At 36.2% G+C, this 21,326-nt stretch overlaps 5 protein-coding genes across 9 annotated transcripts; 2 read left to right on the forward strand and 3 right to left on the reverse strand.

Annotated features, from left to right (window-relative positions):
* The first annotated feature begins 2,902 nt into the window (after nt 1-2,902).
* LOC121806063 (heavy metal-associated isoprenylated plant protein 3-like) lies at nt 2,903-4,172 on the forward strand. 2 transcript variants are annotated; one of them, XM_042206099.1, is made up of 5 exons: nt 2,903-2,999; nt 3,069-3,219; nt 3,292-3,509; nt 3,583-3,670; nt 3,753-4,172. In XM_042206099.1, the coding sequence occupies exons 1-5, from the start codon at nt 2,991-2,993 to the stop codon at nt 4,106-4,108; spliced, it is 822 nt and encodes a 273-aa protein (XP_042062033.1). In that variant the 5' UTR covers nt 2,903-2,990; the 3' UTR covers nt 4,109-4,172. The 2 variants fall into 2 exon arrangements, with proteins under 2 accessions (XP_042062033.1, XP_042062032.1); XM_042206098.1 differs by having other exon boundaries at nt 2,918-2,999; nt 3,066-3,219.
* An 84-nt stretch (nt 4,173-4,256) lies between these two features.
* LOC121806089 lies at nt 4,257-5,624 on the reverse strand. 4 transcript variants are annotated; one of them, XM_042206101.1, is made up of 2 exons: nt 5,509-5,624; nt 4,257-4,792 (listed from the first exon to the last, which is right to left on the reverse strand). In XM_042206101.1, exon 2 carries the CDS (start codon nt 4,774-4,776, stop codon nt 4,360-4,362), a length of 417 nt encoding a protein of 138 aa, XP_042062035.1. In that variant the 5' UTR covers nt 4,777-4,792; nt 5,509-5,624; the 3' UTR covers nt 4,257-4,359. The 4 variants fall into 4 exon arrangements, with proteins under 4 accessions (XP_042062035.1, XP_042062034.1, XP_042062037.1 ...); XM_042206100.1 differs by having other exon boundaries at nt 5,405-5,588; XM_042206103.1 differs by having other exon boundaries at nt 4,257-4,872; nt 5,405-5,588.
* A 109-nt stretch (nt 5,625-5,733) lies between these two features.
* LOC121806047 (ABC transporter F family member 1) lies at nt 5,734-9,165 on the forward strand. Its single transcript, XM_042206097.1, has 6 exons — nt 5,734-5,877; nt 5,959-6,171; nt 7,007-7,080; nt 7,167-7,377; nt 7,461-7,695; nt 7,810-9,165. Exons 2-6 carry the CDS (start codon nt 5,959-5,961, stop codon nt 8,865-8,867), a joined length of 1,791 nt encoding a protein of 596 aa, XP_042062031.1. The 5' UTR covers nt 5,734-5,877; the 3' UTR covers nt 8,868-9,165.
* Nucleotides 9,166-9,930: 765 nt separating this feature from the next.
* Nucleotides 9,931-10,305, reverse strand: LOC121757268 (auxin-induced protein 10A5-like). The gene has a single exon (XM_042152798.1). It carries the CDS (start codon nt 10,303-10,305, stop codon nt 9,931-9,933), a length of 375 nt encoding a protein of 124 aa, XP_042008732.1.
* Nucleotides 10,306-14,049: 3,744 nt separating this feature from the next.
* On the reverse strand, nt 14,050-19,279 carry LOC121806135 (ABC transporter G family member 3-like). Its single transcript, XM_042206104.1, has 12 exons — nt 19,079-19,279; nt 18,093-18,766; nt 17,901-17,980; nt 17,410-17,696; nt 17,068-17,239; nt 16,175-16,288; nt 15,806-15,934; nt 15,338-15,529; nt 15,132-15,218; nt 14,756-15,028; nt 14,572-14,679; nt 14,050-14,485 (listed from the first exon to the last, which is right to left on the reverse strand). The coding sequence occupies exons 2-12, from the start codon at nt 18,565-18,567 to the stop codon at nt 14,228-14,230; spliced, it is 2,175 nt and encodes a 724-aa protein (XP_042062038.1). The 5' UTR covers nt 18,568-18,766; nt 19,079-19,279; the 3' UTR covers nt 14,050-14,227.
* Nucleotides 19,280-21,326: the final 2,047 nt, after the last annotated feature.

Raw genomic sequence — 21,326 nt, forward strand, 5'->3', positions numbered from 1 at the left:
CGCCGTCTCGCTGCCGTCTTGTCTCTCCGAGACGAGACCGAGACGGGAGCGAGACGCGTTCGGATGCCCTTAGCCAATAGCGTGGCGCATGCATCTATTGCAATTTCGGTCATGTTCATTTAGCGCGCTCTCTTGGGCAATAGCCTGTAACTTGCATCTATACAATTAGGTCTTGTAAGTCGATAAATATGTTTTACTCCTAATTGACAAGAATTTGATGAAATTATAAAATGAGTTATAATTGGTGATTTATTTGACATTTTATTAAAATTTAATGAAATACACATTGGAGGATGGGGTGTTAGGTCATCCGCATCCGTGTCTCAATACCGTCTCTTAACTGTCTCATCCCTTCACTATTCATGGGTTTCACTGCACTTTTTACCTCATCTCTTAACTAAGAGACAACATCTGTATTCATCCATCTCTTAACAATCTCATCCCTTAACTATTCATTCAATTTCATTTTTTATTTTAATTTCCAACAAATTCAATTAATAAAAACACACTTCATTAAATAAAAGAAAATTACAATTTAAAATCCTAAAAAAATAAAAAAACACACAATTAAAATCTTAAAAAAAATAAAAATGACATAATTTAAAATACTAGAAATTAAAAATTGCACCCTTAAATTATAAAAACTACTCCGCCGGCGAATTATCGTCTGAAGATGGTGGCGGTGCCCTCAAGCTAGGTGGAGGCGGAATACCAAGTTGATTTGCCAGATACTCATGACGACGGCAGAAAAAAACGGTTAAAAAAAGGCAGAAAAAACGGTAATTTTTTTTATTCAGATCTTTTTTAAAAAATAAATTAAAATAGCAAAATATCGACGCCCACTCGTGTACCGGCGAGTGGGAGTCACGCCGCGCGCCAGAGCTCGCCACGTGGCGCTGGCGCGTGGCGGGCTGTCCCGCGTCCCGCCCCTCCCCTCCCCCACGAGCTAAGCGACGAGATGGAGCATTCGATGCGGGCTCGTCTTACCGGGACGAGACCGAGCCTGCAGCGAGATGCCGCTGCGGATGCTGTTAGTGTTACACAACAGTAATTTATAAACAAACGGTTACGAATTAGTCCACATCTGTTTATCTTGACAACTTGAAAACGAGAGCTACAAAATTAAATGACATCTAGGAGTGTGGTTACAAAGTTTGAATCAAATGCGTACAAAATTTAATGGAGCCTTTACCAGATGTATATTCCATTAATTTTTTTTTCTTTTGTTAATAAAATTAAACAATTTTTCAAAAATTGCATTAATAAAAAATGAGAAAATTAATAGGAAGTGAATGGAGTAAGTATAACATAGAGTGTGAATTATTGGTTTTTGATTCACCATAATTTATACTCCTAGTACGAAATGTGGCATCTCTTGTTACATAAATTTACATTTAATTGGTGAATTGAGATGGAATTGGAAAGCATGGTATTGGTGGTGGCCCAATAAAAGTTGACACAAATCCGTTTTCATGTGCAGTGCAACATATAAATAGATTGGATCCTCTGCAGTGGAGGATAATCACAGCAGGGTGCTGTGCCGAAAAAAACGACGTCGCATTTGATTTCTTTGGCAGATTGATTTTTTCGTTTCCTTATACGTTTTCTTTTTCTACTTTTTTTGTATTTCACTTTTCAATGCTATCATTTTATTGGTAATAATTAATTGGATTCTCTCCATAGTCAGAATTATGAGAATCATAATTACTGTTTTATAATACTAATCATTTTTAATTAATTAACAACAATTGTGTAAAAACGAAATAGAAATCAGAATAAGAATAACGGCAAAATATGGGTTTTTTTTATGAATATAAGAGAACATTTTTTTGTCCGCAAACTTTGTCAATGTATCAATTTTGCGTAACATTTGAAAATATCTTGTGATGTCACACTTTACTTTTTACTTTGTCCCATAATAGATGTCACATTTTTTTTAAAATATCCATCACTTTAATATATACTCCATCCATCTCGTAAAAATAAGGACACTTTCCTTCTCATCGATTCCATAAAAATATCACATTTCTAATTAATTTTTTTTTGCCAAACTTAATATATATTTTTATTTAGATGGAATATTTTTTTGGTCCGTAAACTTTTCCAAGGTATCAATTTTGGTCCGTAACATCTAAAAATATCTTTTGAGACTCATTAACTTCGATATAATATCGTTTGAAGTACTTTTTCATTGTTTCAAACTTTTTTTAGATGAAAATAGCCTCACACATGAAGGGCATTTCAGTCTATTTAGTCTTTTTTTTTATTAAATATTCCACCTCCTTTCATCTCTTTTCTATTTTTTCCTTTTGTCTTTTAATAAAGGGGCCAAAAAAATTTTGAGTAATAAATTAAATATTATAATAAAGAAGTGAATAAATAGACTGAAATGTCGTTTGAGGGTATTTTTGTCCAAAAAATTTGAAACAGTGAAAAAGTAGCTTAAACGATATTACATTAAAGTTAACGGATATCATAAGATATTTTCAAATGTTACGGACCAAAATTGATACATTGACAAAGTTTGTGGAAAAAAAATGTTCTCTCTTATATTCATAAAAAAAACCCATATTTTGCAGTTATTATTATTCGTTTCTATTTCGTTTTTACACAATTGTTGTTAACTAATTAAAAATTATTAGTATTATAAAACAGTAATTATGATTCTCATAATTCTGACTATGGAGAGAATCCAATTAATTATTACCAATTAAATGATAACATTGAAAAGTGAAATACAAAAAAAGTAGAAAAAGAAAACGGTATAAGGAAACGAAAAAATCAATCTGCCAAGGAAATCAAATGCGACGTCGTTTTTTCGGCACAACACCCTGCTGTGATTATCCTCCACTGCAGAGGATCCAATCCCACATATAAAACCTCCATCATCATCACACCCACACGGAAGCAGTTACCACACTCCCAAATCCCACTCCGATTTCCATTTTCTTAACTTGAGAGAGACCAGAAAACAGATTGAATCGTCCACAATGACTGAGGTAATAACAACAATAATCTCGTCTTCCGTTTTCGCAATTGATTTTTGATCTTGATTCAATTTTCAGCAGAACAAAACGAGCAACGGCGAGGAGCAGAAGAAGGAGAGAACAGAGAACAAGAAGAAAGAGAGCGCCGGCAATGTCAGCGTCGTGCTCAAGGCCAACCTGCACTGCGAAGGCTGCGTTTCCAAGGTTTTGAAGTGCATTCGCACTTTCGACGGTAAATTCACTACTCAAATTTCTTCAATTATTTTTGTTCGTTTTGTTGAACAAGTGGTTGCGTTAACAATAGGTGTGGACACAGCTAATATCGGCGACGGTCAGATCACAGTCGTCGGAAAGATAGATCCGGCTAAGCTCCGGGAAAGGGTGGAGAAGAAGACTCACAAGAAGGTTGAAGTCGTTTCGCCGCAGACCAAAAATGGAGACGCTAAAGAGAAAACCGAGAAGAAAAAGGAAGAAAAAAACACGAGCAATAAATCCGATGCCGAAAAGTCCGATCACAAAGAGGTATTGCTGCTGTTCATCAAAATCAAAACTCATTAATTGCTGATTGTGAATGCAATTGTTGTGTTTTTGGCAGCCTCCTGTGACAACGGCGCAGCTGAAGGTGCACCTACACTGCGAGGGCTGCATCCAGAAAATTCGCAAAATCATAGTGAAGACCAAAGGTGAGATTTCTCATTTCCATCTCTTCAAATTGATTTTCACGGCGGCTGAAATGAAATGTGCATTCGACGACGTCGTTTACAGGTTACAGAGATATGCAGATCGACAAGCAGAAGGAGATGGTGACGGTCACCGGAGCCCTCGACATGAAGGCGTTAGCCGAAGTGCTGAAGAAGCATTTAAAGAGGGAGGTACAAATCGTGGCGGCTAAGAAGGAGACCGAGAAGAAAGAGAATCCTGGGGGCGTGAATGGGAAAGGGGGCGGCGAGAAGGGAAACGGCGGAGTGAAGGCGGAGAAGAAGGAAGGGAATAACAAAATGCAGTTCCAAGTTGGGTACCCACATCCGTATCCGTACCCGGATCCGTTTTATGCATACGGATCCACCCATGCCCCACAGCTTTTTAGCGACGAGAACCCTAATGCTTGTAGTCTCATGTGACTAACAATTTTATTTGTATTGAAATTCAGATGCATTATAAAATATTTAATTTATTATGGCCTAATTTACATCGAATCATTCTAACTTTTTTCTTTTTCAAATACCTTTACCAATTGCATATTAGAAGAATCAGATAAAAATTCCCATATGTAATAACCCCCTTCAACATATAAGAAGTTGATCATGTATTGATATGCCTTATAGAGCAATCCTCTCATACTGTATATGATTACATGATACGAGCTAGCCAGTCAATCGCATGGATTGGTGCAATCGTCTCTTATGTAGCAGGAGCCAGGAGGAGGAATGTTGTCCTCGTCCTCGAGAATCAACTTAACCCCATTGTTATTTAGGGCATTCACAACTGCCCAAATCTTTGTGCGCTTCTGGAAGCCTTTCTTCTCGATTTCCTTGTTCACATTGACATGAATGCCTCTGCCCTGGCCATGTTCGAGGCCATCTACTCTGAGCCTCATTGCCAGCACTTCTCCAACAACTGCTGCAGCCTTTGCATTACAAGAACGCCCACATTCAAGTGAGTTTTTGAGAGCGTGTTCAACTGTTGAAGCCGTCGCAACTATTCGTCCATTGTTCCTGTCTACCACATTTGCTGTGATATATTTCAATGATATGAAGAGTCTCAACACATATCTCTTCAGCAATGTCATCTGTGAATATTACCCTCTGTAACAACAGATATCATGTGAATGGAGAGTCAGTAACACTATAAATGCTCCAAACCAACATGGTCATATACACCGGATCTGGAAAAGAATTCAAGCAGCAACTATATCAATGGAATGAGCACAAAACTTCACACACTAAATAATTGCTAGAAGTTTAAGTCTCTTAATTTTCATCAGTTTTTCATAACACCAGTAGTATTTTACCTCACAGCATATGCAAAGCTAATTTTCCGGCTATACAATCATTTTCAATCGTGATTCACATCAGATTGCAAATTACAACTTAGGAAACATAACAGAGAAAAACATTATTCGATGAATACACCTTAGAAATCATTTTTTGGTTAACCGAAACAGAAAGGCTTGAAAATATTGACTGATATTAATACGGATCGGCTATAACCAAATAATCAGAAAATTCGGGATTTCTAAGGTGCTGAATTCTTAGTTAACTCGTTAATTTGGCATTTCATCAAACATGTAGAGTGCGCAAACTAAGTATTAGCATTGTCAGATGCTCTAAATCACTACCTTTTGCCCCTATGATTCTCAAAAACTTCACAGAACCTCAATACTCTTCGTAAAATACAGCACCAAGAAGCATACTCACAGCTTTAAAATGTCCAAACACATTCACTTTCGATATCCAAATATAAGAGCTTTAAGAACTGATCTCGCGTCAAATGTCACAGCCAGAAACAAAGGCAGGCTTACTCTAACACGAAATGCATTCCACCAGAGGCTGAAAGATTCTCAACGGCGCCGGCAGAGGGAGGGAGGCACGCCAGGATGAGCAACATGCGTTCCAAATGTCTTCGATTTTCAGATAAAATATATGGGCCCAACTTTGATGGGCCGAAAGCCCATTATTTATTATTACTATTTTTTTCCGGTTGATTTTTCGTTGGAATTCATCGCCTCCTCCCCAACTCCCAACACTATATATTCACCATTCCCCCAAACCCAATCCCTTATTCTCCTATTTCTCTTCAAATCCAAAGCTCTGCCGCACTAAGCTTTGGCCGAGACTAAAGGAAGCCTTGCGGAACCCTAGATCTCGCTGCAAAACCTGGATAATTCAAGGTTCATTTCAAATTCATTATCTAGATTTTTTTTTCGAATTCATTCTCTCTTGTGGTCGGAGAATTGACTTTTGGTTGGCAGATGGTGTCTGATGCGAGTAAAAAGAAGGCGGCTCAGAAGAAGGCTGCCGCCGCTGCTAAAAGAGGGGGTAAGGCCACCGCATCCAAGGCTGCTGCGCCAGAAAACGGTAGCAACACGGTTGATAGTCTGGGCAGCGGAGTCGGGGATCTTCACATATCTGATCGGACGTGTACCGGCGTTCTCTGCTCCCATCCTTTGTCAAGAGATATTCGGGTGAGGTCTCGATCCCCTGTTTTCTGTTGAATTTTCTCGTAATAGATTTCCATATTGAGTCGTTCGTGTAGGATGTTTTATGCCGGTTGATTTAAAAATAAAGGATTTTTGTTTTCCTCTCGATTTGTGTGGGCGAAATCGTGCCCTATTTGTGTATATTTATGTGTTTATAAACAAATAGACCATAAACAGAAAACTGACTCTCTGTTTTTAATGCATTTTCCCGATTCGTTTTGAATGTCACTGATGTTTTGATTAATACTATTTGAAATTGCCCCATTGCATTATAAGTTTACACCTATGAATGGTGTTGCATGCATCTATTTAAATACTATAGATGAAACTTGCAAGTAGGTTTTAGCCTTAAAGATGTTATCTCATCATCAGATTGCACTTTGTGATGTACCTATGGATCTCTACATGTCTAAATACCCTTAACAACTAGGTGCATTAAAGAAATTTAGCTTCCTGAGCTCAAGTTTGTAACATTAGTATCATGTTAATGTTAATTGGAACATTTGGATTAAATTTCCATAATTAGCTAAAAAAAGTAACCATCTAGTGATATATGGGTTCTTCATCTTTTAAATATTTTATGGTGTAGTGTGACTAGTGTCTCATGTTTAGTTTATTTTTGCTACTAGCTTGGTGCACCTAGATGAGCGCTTTGTATATCCAATAAGTTCAGCCTTGTAAGGAATGCTCTGTGATAGGTAAATTGTGTACGCATGGTCATTTTTTCACTGTGAAACTGATATTTATATTTAAAATTTGGATAATCATATACCATCCCTTGAAGGTAATCTGATATTGCGTTTTCTATTGGGTTATGCAGATAGAATCACTTTCCCTGACTTTCCATGGCCATGATCTTATTGTTGACTCTGAACTGGAATTGAATTATGGCAGGTATGCAGTGTTCCTGGATTGTATATGGCTTCTTATTTTTATAATAATTTAACTTGTACATGATGTCTGTTGCTTCATGTTTGCAGACGTTATGGATTGCTTGGTTTGAATGGTTGTGGAAAATCTACTCTTCTTGCTTCGATAGGTGCCCGTGAGCTTCCTATTCCAGAGCACATGGATATTTATCACCTTTCTAGAGAAATTGAAGCTTCTGATATGTCCTCACTTCAGGCTGTCATAAGTTGTGATGAGGAGCGCCTGAAATTGGAGAAAGAAGTTGAAATATTGTCTGCCCAGGTATATTTCGTTGCTAAGTAGTAGTTGTTTTCTCATAGTAATAGCCTATTACAACATATTTCAATGTATATATGTTGATATAGGATGATGGTGGTGGAGAGGCCCTTGAACTCATTTATGAACGATTGGATGCATTGGATGCAGCCACTGCTGAAAAGCGAGCTGCTGAGATTTTATTTGGTCTTGGCTTTACCAAGCAAATGCAAGAGAAGAAGACACGTGACTTTTCTGGAGGCTGGAGGATGAGGATTGCTCTAGCAAGAGCTCTTTTCATGAACCCAACCATATTGCTGCTTGATGAACCAACAAATCATCTAGGTGTGCTCAGTAGATAGCATGGCCGTTAAATTTATCTGCAATTGCTTTCCATGCACAGTTTATTAGCATGCTCTTTTGATATTTGTTTTACTATTCCCTTTTTAATGGTCACAGATTTGGAGGCATGTGTCTGGTTAGAGGAGATGTTGAAGAAGTTCGAGCGAATTCTTGTTGTGGTTTCACATTCCCAGGATTTCCTGAACGGAGTATGCACCAACATCATACATATGCAGAGTAAGAAGATAAAGCTCTACTCTGGAAATTTCGACCAGTATTGCCAAACCAGATCTGAACTTGAGGAGAACCAGATGAAACAATACAAGTGGGAGCAGGAGCAGATAGCTTCAATGAAGGAATACATTGCACGGTTTGGTCATGGATCTGCTAAGCTTGCGCGTCAGGCCCAGAGTAAAGAGAAAACTTTGGCAAAGATGGAGCGGGGTGGTCTTACGGAGAAAGTGGCCCGGGATAAGGTCCTTGTTTTCAGATTTACTGATGTTGGAAAGCTCCCTCCTCCTGTTCTTCAGTTTGTGGAAGTGAAATTTGGCTACACTCCTGATAATCTCATCTACAAGAATGTTGATTTTGGTGTTGATCTTGATTCGAGAGTGGCTCTGGTGGGACCTAATGGTGCAGGGAAAAGCACCCTGCTAAAGCTGATGACAGGGGATTTGGTTCCTCAGGATGGCATGGTTCGTCGGCATAACCACTTGAGGATCGCACAGTTCCATCAGCATTTGGCTGAGAAACTTGATGTGGAAATGTCAGCCCTCCAGTATATGATGAGGGAGTATCCTGGACATGAAGAAGAGAAGATGAGAGCTATAGTTGGAAGGTTTGGGCTCACTGGAAAAGCACAAGTGATGTCTATGAAGAACTTGTCTGATGGGCAAAGGAGTCGGGTGATCTTTGCATGGCTAGCTTGGAGGCAACCGCACATGCTACTGCTGGATGAGCCAACTAACCATCTGGATATTGAGACGATCGACTCACTGGCGGAGGCACTTAATGAATGGGATGGTGGGTTGGTTCTTGTTAGCCATGATTTCAGGCTGATAAACCAGGTCGCGAAAGAGATATGGGTTTGCGAGAATCAGGCCGTGACTCGGTGGGAGGGAGACATCATGGACTTCAAGCGGCACCTAAGGGCGAGAGCTGGCTTGTTGGACTGAGGTGAGATGGTAGTGTATCAGGTTTTCCTCGCATAGGTTTGGTGTGCTCGGGCGGTTGGTGATGCCTGTGTAAGTCGCGCATTAAGAGGTAGATGTGAAATGGGTGCTGCTGGCTGTGTCATGCCCTGGCGTCCAAGAGGCGGAGGTGGCTTCTCCCTCCACTAATATTATTTATGCGTGTTCTATATAAAATTTTGATGTGGGTACTGAATTTCCATTGTCATCCTTGAGAGTTGAGATCATTAATGTTTGATTCTACTATTTTTTTAATGACTGCCATCTTATGGTTTTTTGTTGACATATTCTGTTTGAATATTACTGATTCACTAAACTATCATTTCTTAGTCTGTTTTAAACAACCTTGTTAACTATATCTGTTTACACAATCTTTTATTTACCTTGTTAAAATATCATTACTTGATGTCTGTCTTTAAAAGAACCTCCTTAACAACCATTGGACGGAGGAGGAATAGGAATATGCCTTCGGAAAAACATTGTATACTAATTACTATTCTTTTGTTAGGGATGGTTTATTGAGATGTATGATTTCGTATTTTTATTTTCGTTATTACTAGATTCTTCCAATCTCATCAAACAAAATTAATTCTAATCCAAATTTTAATTCTTCAAAGCACTAATTAATCTACACTGTTTTTATTAATTTAATTAGTTCTCTCCTTTCACATTAACAATAAAGTTACAATGCACCTCTAGAAATGACACTCGTAAATCTGAAACCCCAAGATGCAATTTCTATGAAATTCATATGTCAAAGCATACAAGAGCATTAGTTTGTGTGTTTCTTTTTTCAATCTGTTGCAACATAAATAGAAAATACTAACAAATTACGAAAGAACCTTCAAAATTTTAATTTCGAAAAAAGAAGACAAATACTCCCCAATACACCTCTAACGAATCTAATGGGGTATGCACTTGCCCAAAAAGTGGTCAAATTCCCAACTATGCAACTATCCTTACTAACAACAACAAAAAAAATGACCAAGTTACAATTTTAGAAAACGTGTCACTTTAAGTGGTACGAAATGAGAGTATCTCGTAGTAATCAACATGTTTTAACCACGGTCTGATAGCAATCCCAACCTGAGCCCCCCTCGGGAGCCCATTGCTCCGCCAGTATCCCCTCAAGCTCGGTCGGGGAGCAAGGCAGCGTGAGGGCCCCATGGTGATCGAAGCCATACTCCTCGGCCGCCTGCTCCAACAAGCGCAGGAAGGAGGGACGGGTCAAGAAACTCAAGGGCAAAACGAACCTCTTAAGGTCGTCGTCTTCGACCGCCATCACCGCAAAATGCCCCTCCTTCACGTCCTCCGGCACCCATTTCTTTCGAGGAATCAAACTTTTTTGTAGCATTTTCACCACTATTTTCAGCTTTAGAAAACCGCCATTTTTCTTTTTCACGCTTGCTCTTGCTTTTGGCATGTTTGTTAGAGAAATATAAAATGTGTGTTTGTTTTAAGCTACAATGATGCGTGTACAAATATATATAGAGAGAGGTCTAGATCGAATTAATAATTTAAAAAAACGAGAATGTTGATAGTATTATGTTTTGTGTGGGTGGTGGTAATAATTTGCCGCTTATAAAGCAATCAATTATAATAATGAAACATTTTAAAATTCGGTGAAAAACACAACCCGTGACAGCTTAATTTGTCCGTTATTTAAGTACACGTAGTATTTTTTTATATGTCATTAAAATAAGCTCCGTACTTAAGCTGTCGGTATTACTCATTTGTGCCTAAGATTTTTTTGTCACAAAGTTTTTTAATATTGTATAATTGTCACTTTGGAGTGACTTAGTTGGTGAATGTCAAATTCATAACCACACTCTAGATAAAGAATTTTAAACGCAGAGAATATTACTTCGAAATACAATATTAGTATACTTTTCTTACAATTTGAATAAATGGTTTGTTGGAATAATTATTCCATGGCAATATAAACCATTTACTTGGACTTTTTTTTCATTATTTTAATGATTAATTTAAATTGTAGTAATTGAGATAATTACATGCAGAAGGGCATGCATGGTCGTGTAAAAATATGAGAGGAAATGCAATTGCAATAGTAGTTAAGGAAAAATGGGAGACCATTGCACATGATAAAGTTTGATAGTTTCATGAAAGGTCACTATTAAGCAGTCAATTCGGCAGGCCTTATATCGAACACAAATACCATTGTAGTTGGCATCAAATAAAAGTGTCGAATTTTAGTTGGGAGAATTTTCATCCATTTCTTTTGTGGTCAAGAATTCAGGAACCCCATGTTACATATATGTATTTCTCATCTTAAATTGTTTTATGTAGTTCATATTTTTGGCTGCCTAATTATATTGTGATGGCAAAAACCTGTAGCAGCTACAATGCATCTCACTTCTATTTAAGTTCCTCAATTTTTACTTATAATTTATTAATAACAATTAGACCTACTCCTAGTATTTTATTAGAGCGGAAACATTATGCATCCAATATAATACTAATATGACGACAATAATAATTATATTTTGAATAGATATGATTTAGAAACAGAAATAGCATATTCGATAAAACAATTATACTAATACTAGTATTTATATTGCTATTCCGGTGGCTTTAATATAAGATGTGAGCATTTAAAGTATCAAAAAGTGCACGTAGTGTGTGTGTCTAATCTATAAACGTGAAATGTAATAAGATTTCATGTAATTAATAGGATTGTGTAGGTTTGGCGTAGATATACTATCAACTAATTTCGACACATAAAACTTTTATAGTATATTATTAGAATTTATAGACAAAAACTTTTGACCATTTCTTTAATGGGGAATACGCATTTACCAAAGAATAACCTATTTAAGTCGACACATAACATACGCCTTCAAGATGCATGCGACCACGATTGTTAATTAATAGGCCCGTGCGTGATGCCTAACATTTCACGCATGGATTCTAACATAGCCCTCGAAATTTAGGACACGACAAAAAACTTGATACAAAAATTCGTACAAAATTAATGAATTTGAGTCGAACCTTATTGAATAGTATCCTTATTAGATTGACTGAGTATTCAATAATTTTAAGTTGAGTTCGAGTTGGTGTTGGTGACCCATTACAAATAATGTTTTTATTTTAATTAATTTAAGGGTAAATTTTCATTTAAATCACAACTTTTAATTGATTTCTGGTTTATCCCACAACTTACAAAATTAGCTAATTAAATCATATTATAACACTTTCGCAATTGTCCCATAACTTAAAATTTTTGGCGATTATGTGGTGAAGTGGACGCCCATGTTTTCCACGTGGAGGTGAAATTTTAAGTCATGGGACAATTGCGAAAGTGTCATAAGTTATGATTTAATTAGCTAACTTTTGTAAGTTGTGGAATATACCGGAAGTCAACTAAATGTTGTGATTTAATTAGCAATTTTCCCTTATTTTAATTATTTTTATTTTATTAGTTCGTGTAAATCAGGTTTTTATCGTGTAAATAAACTACTCATATAAATAAGGTTTAATCTTGTAAATGATGTTTTTATCGAGTAATATTAGGTTTTAATCATGTAAATCATATTCAGGTTGTTATCATGTCGTTTCAACCTTATTATATCATGTCATGTACGAGTCAGGTTTGGGTTTGACGGTAGCAAATTGGTCCGTGTTAGAGTTGAAAGTTTCCTTAACAGGACAGGTTCAAGTAGCAACGACCTAACTAACCCACACGATTTGTTACCCTTAATTCAACAAGACATTTCCTGATTTCCAAACAAGATTTTTAAAATTAAAACAAAAATTAAACTTAATTTATAAAAAAGTAACAAATTTTATATTTGCATTATGGTCTATTGATAATAATAGTAAAACAAAGAAAAAATAATAAAGATAGAGAAATGAATCAGATAGGATTAAAGCAACAGCACGTGAAAATTCCTAATTCTCAAATTTAATCTGTGATGGACCGCAACGTAGCTCAGCCATATATAATTTTTAAGTATAACACTTAATTGATAATTAAGTACAATAATATTAATCAGAAAAAATGCATCATGCATTTAGACGTTGGCCATGTGAGATAGATGTGTTCTCGATAAGTAGAACATAATCGATTCTAATATTTTCTTAAAACAATAAACGTAAAATTTAATTAATGAGGCCAATTTAATCGATTTTATTTGATATCTGAAAGTCAGTAAAATTAGAGCATATTGGGAAATGAAGATCACATTTTCTATTTCCAAAATTGATTATAAATGTAAATTATGATTTTGATATTAATAGGTAAAAATACCCTTTCTGTTTCTGATTGGCAATGATTAAAATATAGTAAGATCCAGTTCTCCAGTAGCAAAACTAATCACATGGTGCCCTAACAATTCCTCTGCACATGATATTGTTTTGCTTTATTTATCTAAAAGGGGAATTAGTGATCGTGTTCGTGTTTGTGTTCCTGATCGTATTGCAACTGAAAAATATTAATCAAGTATAGAGATGATTCTACAAATTGTATGTGTGAATTTTGAGAAATATGAAAACAATATTCAGTCACAACAATATCATATCATCAAGTTTGAAAATTGATTTATTTATGTATTTGTTGTTGAAGTATGAATTTGGCCTCAAAGCACTTTGCAGATGAGGTGGGAACAGATAAAGTGGATGCATTTAATTCAAAAGAGTGTCAACTCATTGTCACCAATCCTAATAGACATATGCAATATTTTGGTATTACGTGAGATTTTGTATTCCTAAATTCCTAGATAAAATAGATATGATGTAAAATGGACCACATTGTACAGTAGAGTAGGGTACTTCGTACCTTAAATTTGTCTGTGGATATATAGCAAACTTGCCATGGTAAGTAGGATAAGAATGGTACCATGTAATGCCAAACACCCCCTTCTTCGTCCGTTATTAATAGTCTCATTTGAAATCAACATGGATTTTAGGTGAAAACAATTAATTGTATACATTCACTTTTATTTATTACCACTATTAATTTCTAAAGAAATCTAAATAAAATGAATTAGTGAAACGTAGAACTTAGTTTACCTAATACGGTCAAAGTCAAATAAAACATTTAATGACGAATATATGGAATAATGTTTCTGATACTTTTTTTCATAGAATTTGTAATTTTCACATCTTACAAGAATTTTGTACTAGTATTTTTCAATAAAAATTAAGTGTATCATATTTCAAGAAAATCCCATTTCTCAAACGTTTGTCCAAGAATAATATCCGCACATCCCAAATCAGAAAACAAAAAATATACAGATTCAGTTCGAATCTATCCATAATTTCTATATTCAGACGATCAAAAAAGAGTTTACCTCTTCAAGGAAAGGCAACAAAAGATGGTTTTTTTTTTATCTGGGATTGTTGGTGTTTTTACTACAACAAGAACTGCAACGAGAAAACAAGACCTTTCTAACTCGAAACTGCAGCAAAACGAAAACAAGAAGGCGATAACCAACCGCCATGAGGAACAGTATCAACAAATTCTCCCACTTGGAGTTGCTGTCAGCCGATACATCGTATACGTTCTGGAGGGCCTGATAACCTGATAACGACCTCACCTGCCCCACCGCGAACAATTCCCCACTGTACTCGTTCTCCAACAGCCCCTGAAAACAGCATTCAACGACTCGCGCTGTTTAGTATTTTCAGACCAAGAAAATCCGAGTCCCAACAGACAGCAGCAGAAGCTTACCTGGATAGAGTAAGTGTGGAAAGCGACGTATGATGTAGGATACATCCACACTACCCGTGGCAACGCACTCCGTATCCTATAGAGTCCGGCTGAAAGGACCATTACCATCTGAAAGATGAACATTCGTGTTAGATAGGCAGAAGAAGACATTCCACTGGAATAAAAAAGGGATGCAACAACTTACGTGTATATTCACCAATATTATGATGCTCCAGAATGTGTTTCGACAGACTGAAGCAACGAGTAACACCAGTCCCTCGTTAACTATAAGGCACATGAAGAAGTTCAGGGAAAAGTACATCAACAGGCTGAAATCGTCCCTCAGCCCGACTAGGAAATAGAAGACCAAACTCGATGAGACGGAGAGGAGAAACAAGAATGGGATACTTGAGAAAAACTGTCCGACTAGAAAGGCCAACGTCCCAGAGTGCTGGTTTGCCTCTTCACAGATGAATATCTGCGTGATAAGGAGGTCAGGACGTCTTATTTCTGACTAATCCTTCAAATACTCAATCGTATACAATGTCAATCGAATCTCTCACTCTATGTACTTTGATTACCTTGATGTCTTTGAGCTGTGCAGGGACACCAGCTATGCTCAGAAGCGATGTAAATGATACGAATAGAAATATAGCTCCAACTCTAGTCTGCAATAAAAAAGAAGCACCAAAGGGAGTAACATAAGTACTATGTAGAACATCATATCACACCCATTTTCGATTAGGATGGAACAACTTGAACTATGTGCCGGAATATTAAAACTTACCACGACTGAAGATAATGAGTGCCCCAGACCAGAGAATACCGTACCAATACAGAGCGCCAGAAACATGTATATAATTAGACGAAGCCAATAATACTTCCACTCCCTTGACATAATCAACAAAGATCTCCAAGTCAATATTGCAATCTTGGTGCAACAACTTGCCCTGCCTTTGCTTCTGAGAAGTGGACCTTCCTGCAGATGTAGCAAAACACGAATTAGGAGCGTAACTAATGCTAAGATCAGATTAACTATTTGCGGCCTGAGATCACTAGACAAACGCAAATTACATGTAAACTTTGTCCAAGTAACACTATATGTTTACATGAACCTATAAGGTAATATTTCATTAATGAAGGGGCAAACAATTCAGCAATGTGCTTAAAATGGAACAGCACAAAAAGACAAATATATTCGAGTCTAATGTGAGTCCTTTTAAAGAAAGAATCTTCATGTTAATAATGACTCCACCTTGTCAGTGAGCTTCAAAATCATAGTCTCGACAGCAGCAGCATCTGCGGATGATCTATACGTTGCTTCAAGAGTGCGTATCGCCACAGCAGTGTCCATATTAACTGATGAAAGCTCCCCATGGTCGTCCTGTTATAACAACGCACCTTATTACGTAGAGCACACCAGTTTTAAAAAACTTTAAAAATTGATCTTTAAATCAACTTTATTTAACTGTAGGCATAATAAGACAGAAAAAATTAACAATACAGTGTAACGCCAGTAGCAAGTCAACTGCTAACGTCACCTTAATCATCTGATAACACATTTGATTAGAGACTTTATCAAGCTATAAGATCAGTCGTGCAGTGAAAAGCAGAGGAAGAATACCTGCCAGTTTTTGCACATTGCAATAATCCTATCAAAATCTGTATTTATGGCTCTCAGAAAGTGGTCGGAAGGACTTTGCATGATCGGGCAAGGAAATCCAGCATTTGAGAAATGCTACAGAAATAAGAAAAGGAGTAATTATTCCTAAACTTGGTGCTAGAATGTACTCATAATAAAAAACTTGATAAAACTAAAAGAAAGCTGCCAAAATATTCACTTTAGTGCCAGAAAATAGATTGCTTAGTAACATCCTTATTTGTAGGGTAACATATTCGGTTCTACTTTATTTAGAATATGTACATAAACTGTAATTATTTATACTATAAATATATAGGGTACAGATCCAGTAAGAATTGGATTTTATGTAAGAAGTGAGAGTGTTAAAATCCATGAATAAAAGTGAACAAATAAATATATTTTTTCCCTCCTAATGAAATTCGAACTCGGGTGTCATATTCAGCCAGTAAGAAGATGAATAAATAAGCGCATTAAATCCATGAATAAGCACAAAACATTCACTATCAAAGGACTAAAAATGATTTTAATTTTCCATCAACATTTAGCATTATCATTCGATCCTTCTCCTATATGCATATATAGGGGCTGGTTAAAATAATTTTTTTTTCTTATTATGCGAATGTGAGAACACTACAATGAATGCATAAAGTTAATGCATTCGCCGTTAATTTATCCGCACTAAAAAAGTACTAATAAAATTTTGCCGCCTCTGGGATTTGAACCCGGGAGCTGCATTCATCCATCGAGAAAATGCATCCACAGTAGATCTTCGTGATCTAAGCAGTGAAAATGGTTCTTGCTTTTACACGATAAGAATGATTCCTACTTGAACATCTCCTTATATATATATATATATATATATTCAGATTTATTACCTGCAAACAAGCAAGTGTTTCCCCAAAGAACAATGTGTTTCCATTAGAGAGAAGACAAATCCTATCGAAAAGGCCAAACACTTCCGTACTGCTCTGGTAAATGGTAAATATTAGAGTGCATCCCGTGCTTGCAAGCTTCTTCAGGGTAACCATCATTAGAAGTGCTGATACGCTGAACAGGGAAATAAATACATTAGTAGTTGAGAGCCAAGCGGGCATCTTCAATAGTCAAACAAAGACAGGGATGTTGCAAATAAGAGTAGGGTCATAGCGCTCCGTATGGACACATCTCAAATGCACGGATAATAATACACTCTTTTCGGGTATAAAAATTGTACAAACCTGTCGAGATGATACAGGGGCTCATCAATAAATAAGATATGCGGCCTCATGACAAGCTCCCTGGCGATTGTCACTCGTCTTCTCTCGCCACTGCGAAGACCCTTCATATAACAGTGCCCACCTATGAGCTTATTTGCATAATCCCCTAATGACATGGCATGGATGGCATCCTCCACTGCACTCCTCTTCTTACAAAGGAAGCCCGGAAGCTGGAGCAATGCTGAGTAGTAAAGATACTCTCGCACAGTCAATGATCCAATAAGTGTGCTTTCTCTTTCCACAAATCCCTAATGCAAATCAACAAAATTCAAAATCAACCTTCAAAGTAAATGAAAGTAGAATGGGACCAATGGGGTTTTGGCAATTACTTTGACTTTACCACCCAGCGAGTTGCCATACATTATTAATATCAAACTTATTTTTTCATTATTAACTAATAAAAAGGCCCAAGAAACCATATTGGGAGAAATTATGGTTTGAACAGAACTTACATATGCACCATATGGCATGCGTGATTTTACGCCATTGATAAATACCTCGCCATACATTCTAGCTGAATCAGGCAGTCTCCCTGAATTACGTTATGGGAAAAAGAGGAAAACAACATTTGTTCATTAACATAACTGGTTGGTATGATCCTTGCAGCGAGGATATACAAGTAAAATGGTATCAAACACACAAACCTGCAAGAGCTCTTAAGAGCGTCGACTTGCCCGATTTTGCAGGACCCATGATTACTGTCATTGTTCCCGGGAACGCATACCCATTTGAGCTCTTAACGACCTTGTCAGCGTACTTTCTTTTACCCTTTATAGTGACTGTTAAATCCTTCCACGCAATTGAGGCCCCTGCAGTCTTTCGTGCAACATTAGCACCCTCGGGCAGAGGGGGTGATGGAAGTGAGCCACTATTGATCTTTGAGAGAGAAGGGGAGACAGGAGCAGTAGCAGCATTAATTGAGTCGGCTCCCCCTTCGTCCACTTTCACTTCAATATCCGTATCTTCCCAGTCGGGTGAGTCCTCAAATGAAATCGGCTGTCTAAATGCACCCGGTTTTCTTAAGTAGAAGAAATTGCTCGAAGGCACTCTACTTGCCGGGCTACTAGCTGAAGACGACGAGGACCTATAGTTATCTGATTGAGATTGTATTTCTTCCATCTCTCCAAATCCTAAGGTACTTTTAAAGTTCCTTGTTTGTCACTCACAAGCCCAAAACTCAACGCATTGCCATAACTTTCAAGAATCAAACCCTCCAAAAAACTAATCTTTAGACTTTCATCCCAACATCGAGTGATCTTAGCTAAGCTTAGTCTGCCTTATCATGTGATCAGAGCCAATAGTTGCATAAGATGAAACACTGTTGCAAGCAACCATTTGTATAGCATTAAAAACATGAAAAGCATTAACATATAGGAGTATTAAACAGCTCAATTTAAGGAAAAAGTTCAAAACTTGAGAGCCGGAATAGCTCTTGTATCTTAAATTATTGCAGAAATAGTGGCACATTAACAAAGCTAAGACCTTTTTTTTCTAATTAAATCAACCGAGTTAAATCATCACCTTTACCAAAATCAGAGCTTGGCACCAAGTAACAAAATAGCTCCCAAATACACACAAACTATGATGCAAGAAAAAGATTAAACCCACAAAAATAATAAGCAACGGATACCTCAAATGCTCTTAAGGAGAAGAAACCCAGCAATTGCAGCAAATCTTAAGTGAAATACACAAAGGTTGGATCTGGGTTCTGGGTTTTTCATATGAGTAAGAACTACAGTGAGGCAATTATAATGGAGCCAAAAAATGAAAAGAAAAAAAAGTCGAGCAAAAAGAGACAAGAAGCAGAGAGAAAAAGTGACCCACATACAAAATCTTAATTTAGATGCTATTTTGATAATGGAATTGGAAATTTGAAATATAAAAAGATTATTAAAGATTGAAATATTAATGAATCTTTTTGACCCTCTTTTATTCCGGGCATCACGCCTCTTGTTATCTTCCACTTAAGCTTATGTTTTGTTTTGATTCATCCTAAATTTTTTTGTTTTTGGTTGATGTTACACAGCATAAAAGTTTGTCTACCATTTGGAATCATGAAACCATTGCCACTTTTTGAAAATTTAGATGAACAAGAATTCTAGTAAGCATTATTGCTATTTCAGCTAAATTATGTCCGAAAACAACAAAAGTCCAACAAACGCAGCAGGTTTTCATGAGCTACTTTTAGTAGTCATTGTCAGGTTATTATGTAGTATTACTATAAAGATTTCCTAATGCATACTTATTATATTTTTGAGCTATTGTTTTATAGTAGTATATTTTTTTTGTTTTTCACATTACATATATTAAAACAAAATGAGTATTAAATTTGTAATTTTTATGCTTAACATTAGAGAGTTATAAAATGAACTAGAATAGTTTTTTCACCTTAGTTGGGTTAAAAACTATTAATCTAATCAATTGAAATTCAATTATATATTTAATTTAATTTTTATTTGAAGAAGTGATTATAAATATTTATTGTATTCGAATAATCAGCAATAACGTGTGAAGTTAAATGTGCTGTAAATTAGTAGGAAATCTCCTCTTTTCATAGTGTTTTTACTTTTGCTTATTGATGGGGCCTGAATCAGATGCATGTCAGTAATTGTGTAGCTGAAGACTGGAAAATAGAGGAATTAAGAGCCAAATAAATATGGATATTTGGTCACTACTCAATGCAATTAAATTCACAAAAAGGGGAAGCAAAATGATGAGAAACATTTGTTTTTAATTGTTTACAAGATTTCCAACTGTGGGTATCTAGGAATGAATGGGGCATGCAGCCAGAATGCCAGCACACAACGAGGATAAATTCTTCTCTTTCCTCTCCCTCTCGGGATATATATATACACATATGTATGCATCTTTTTTAGTAGTGGTGAAGATATTATATTATTGTATAGTTTTTTTTTAAAATGTTTTTGGCGGTGGCGAAACTGAAGTAAGGCTGTTTACCTTTAAATTAAGCTCCCTAAAGATAAATAATTTCGGTAGGTTAAATTTTCTTGATTGTGTCAAGTTTGAGCTACAAGGCAATTAACCATCATATATACATTGATAAGGTTGGAATAATTTGGAAGAATATTGGTGAATGTTTTCAATGAATTACGATTTACGAGCAGCGAATGATTATTAATGTTGTTTTGTAGTACTAGTATATTTTGATAAAAATAAAAATTGATATTGGTATACCGGCCCATTAAGTTCAGATATTGGGCCTCAGTTGTCTCATTGTGAAGGCCCATAACAAAATTAGCCAGCAACTTCACTAAATTAATGTCAATTAATACTACTCTATCTAGATGAATGAACCACAGCTCTTTAATTTACCAAACAATTAATTACGGTAGTGTCATAATCAAACGTGCATGCGTCAAATTAAAAATAAAAGTATTAGAAACACATAGCCCTACTATTGAATGAAAAACTCAACAACTTCTCACTTCACACACAGCCACCCAAAAAAGGGCGAAAAATAAATAAATTAAAAGTTAGACTTGTATAGACATTATACAAATATAATTAATAGAGAGAAATAAGATAAGAAAGCAGGCATGCTTAAATTCTATATTTTCACAGAAAACCCACAGGAATGAATCACATTTAATGAAAACCTATATTTTCAGTTAGCCTAGGTCCACAATTAAAACTATTTCATTAAAATTAAACCTGCCCCCCTCTCAAAATCATGCCAAATTATTTTGTTTTGCAATATCATATTCAGAACGTTTTGAACACAAATATTAGATTTTCTGTTTTTCTGGAAGCTTTAATTTGCCATCAATGTTAACTTTCTGATGTCACTGGGGACTGAATAGCACTGTGGCAGTTTGAGTAGTTAAAAGATGATGGGATAAAAATCTTTTGCATTTACT

Source organism: Salvia splendens, chromosome 1 (genome assembly GCF_004379255.2).
Source record: "Salvia splendens isolate huo1 chromosome 1, SspV2, whole genome shotgun sequence".
Taxonomy (NCBI): domain Eukaryota; kingdom Viridiplantae; phylum Streptophyta; class Magnoliopsida; order Lamiales; family Lamiaceae; genus Salvia; species Salvia splendens.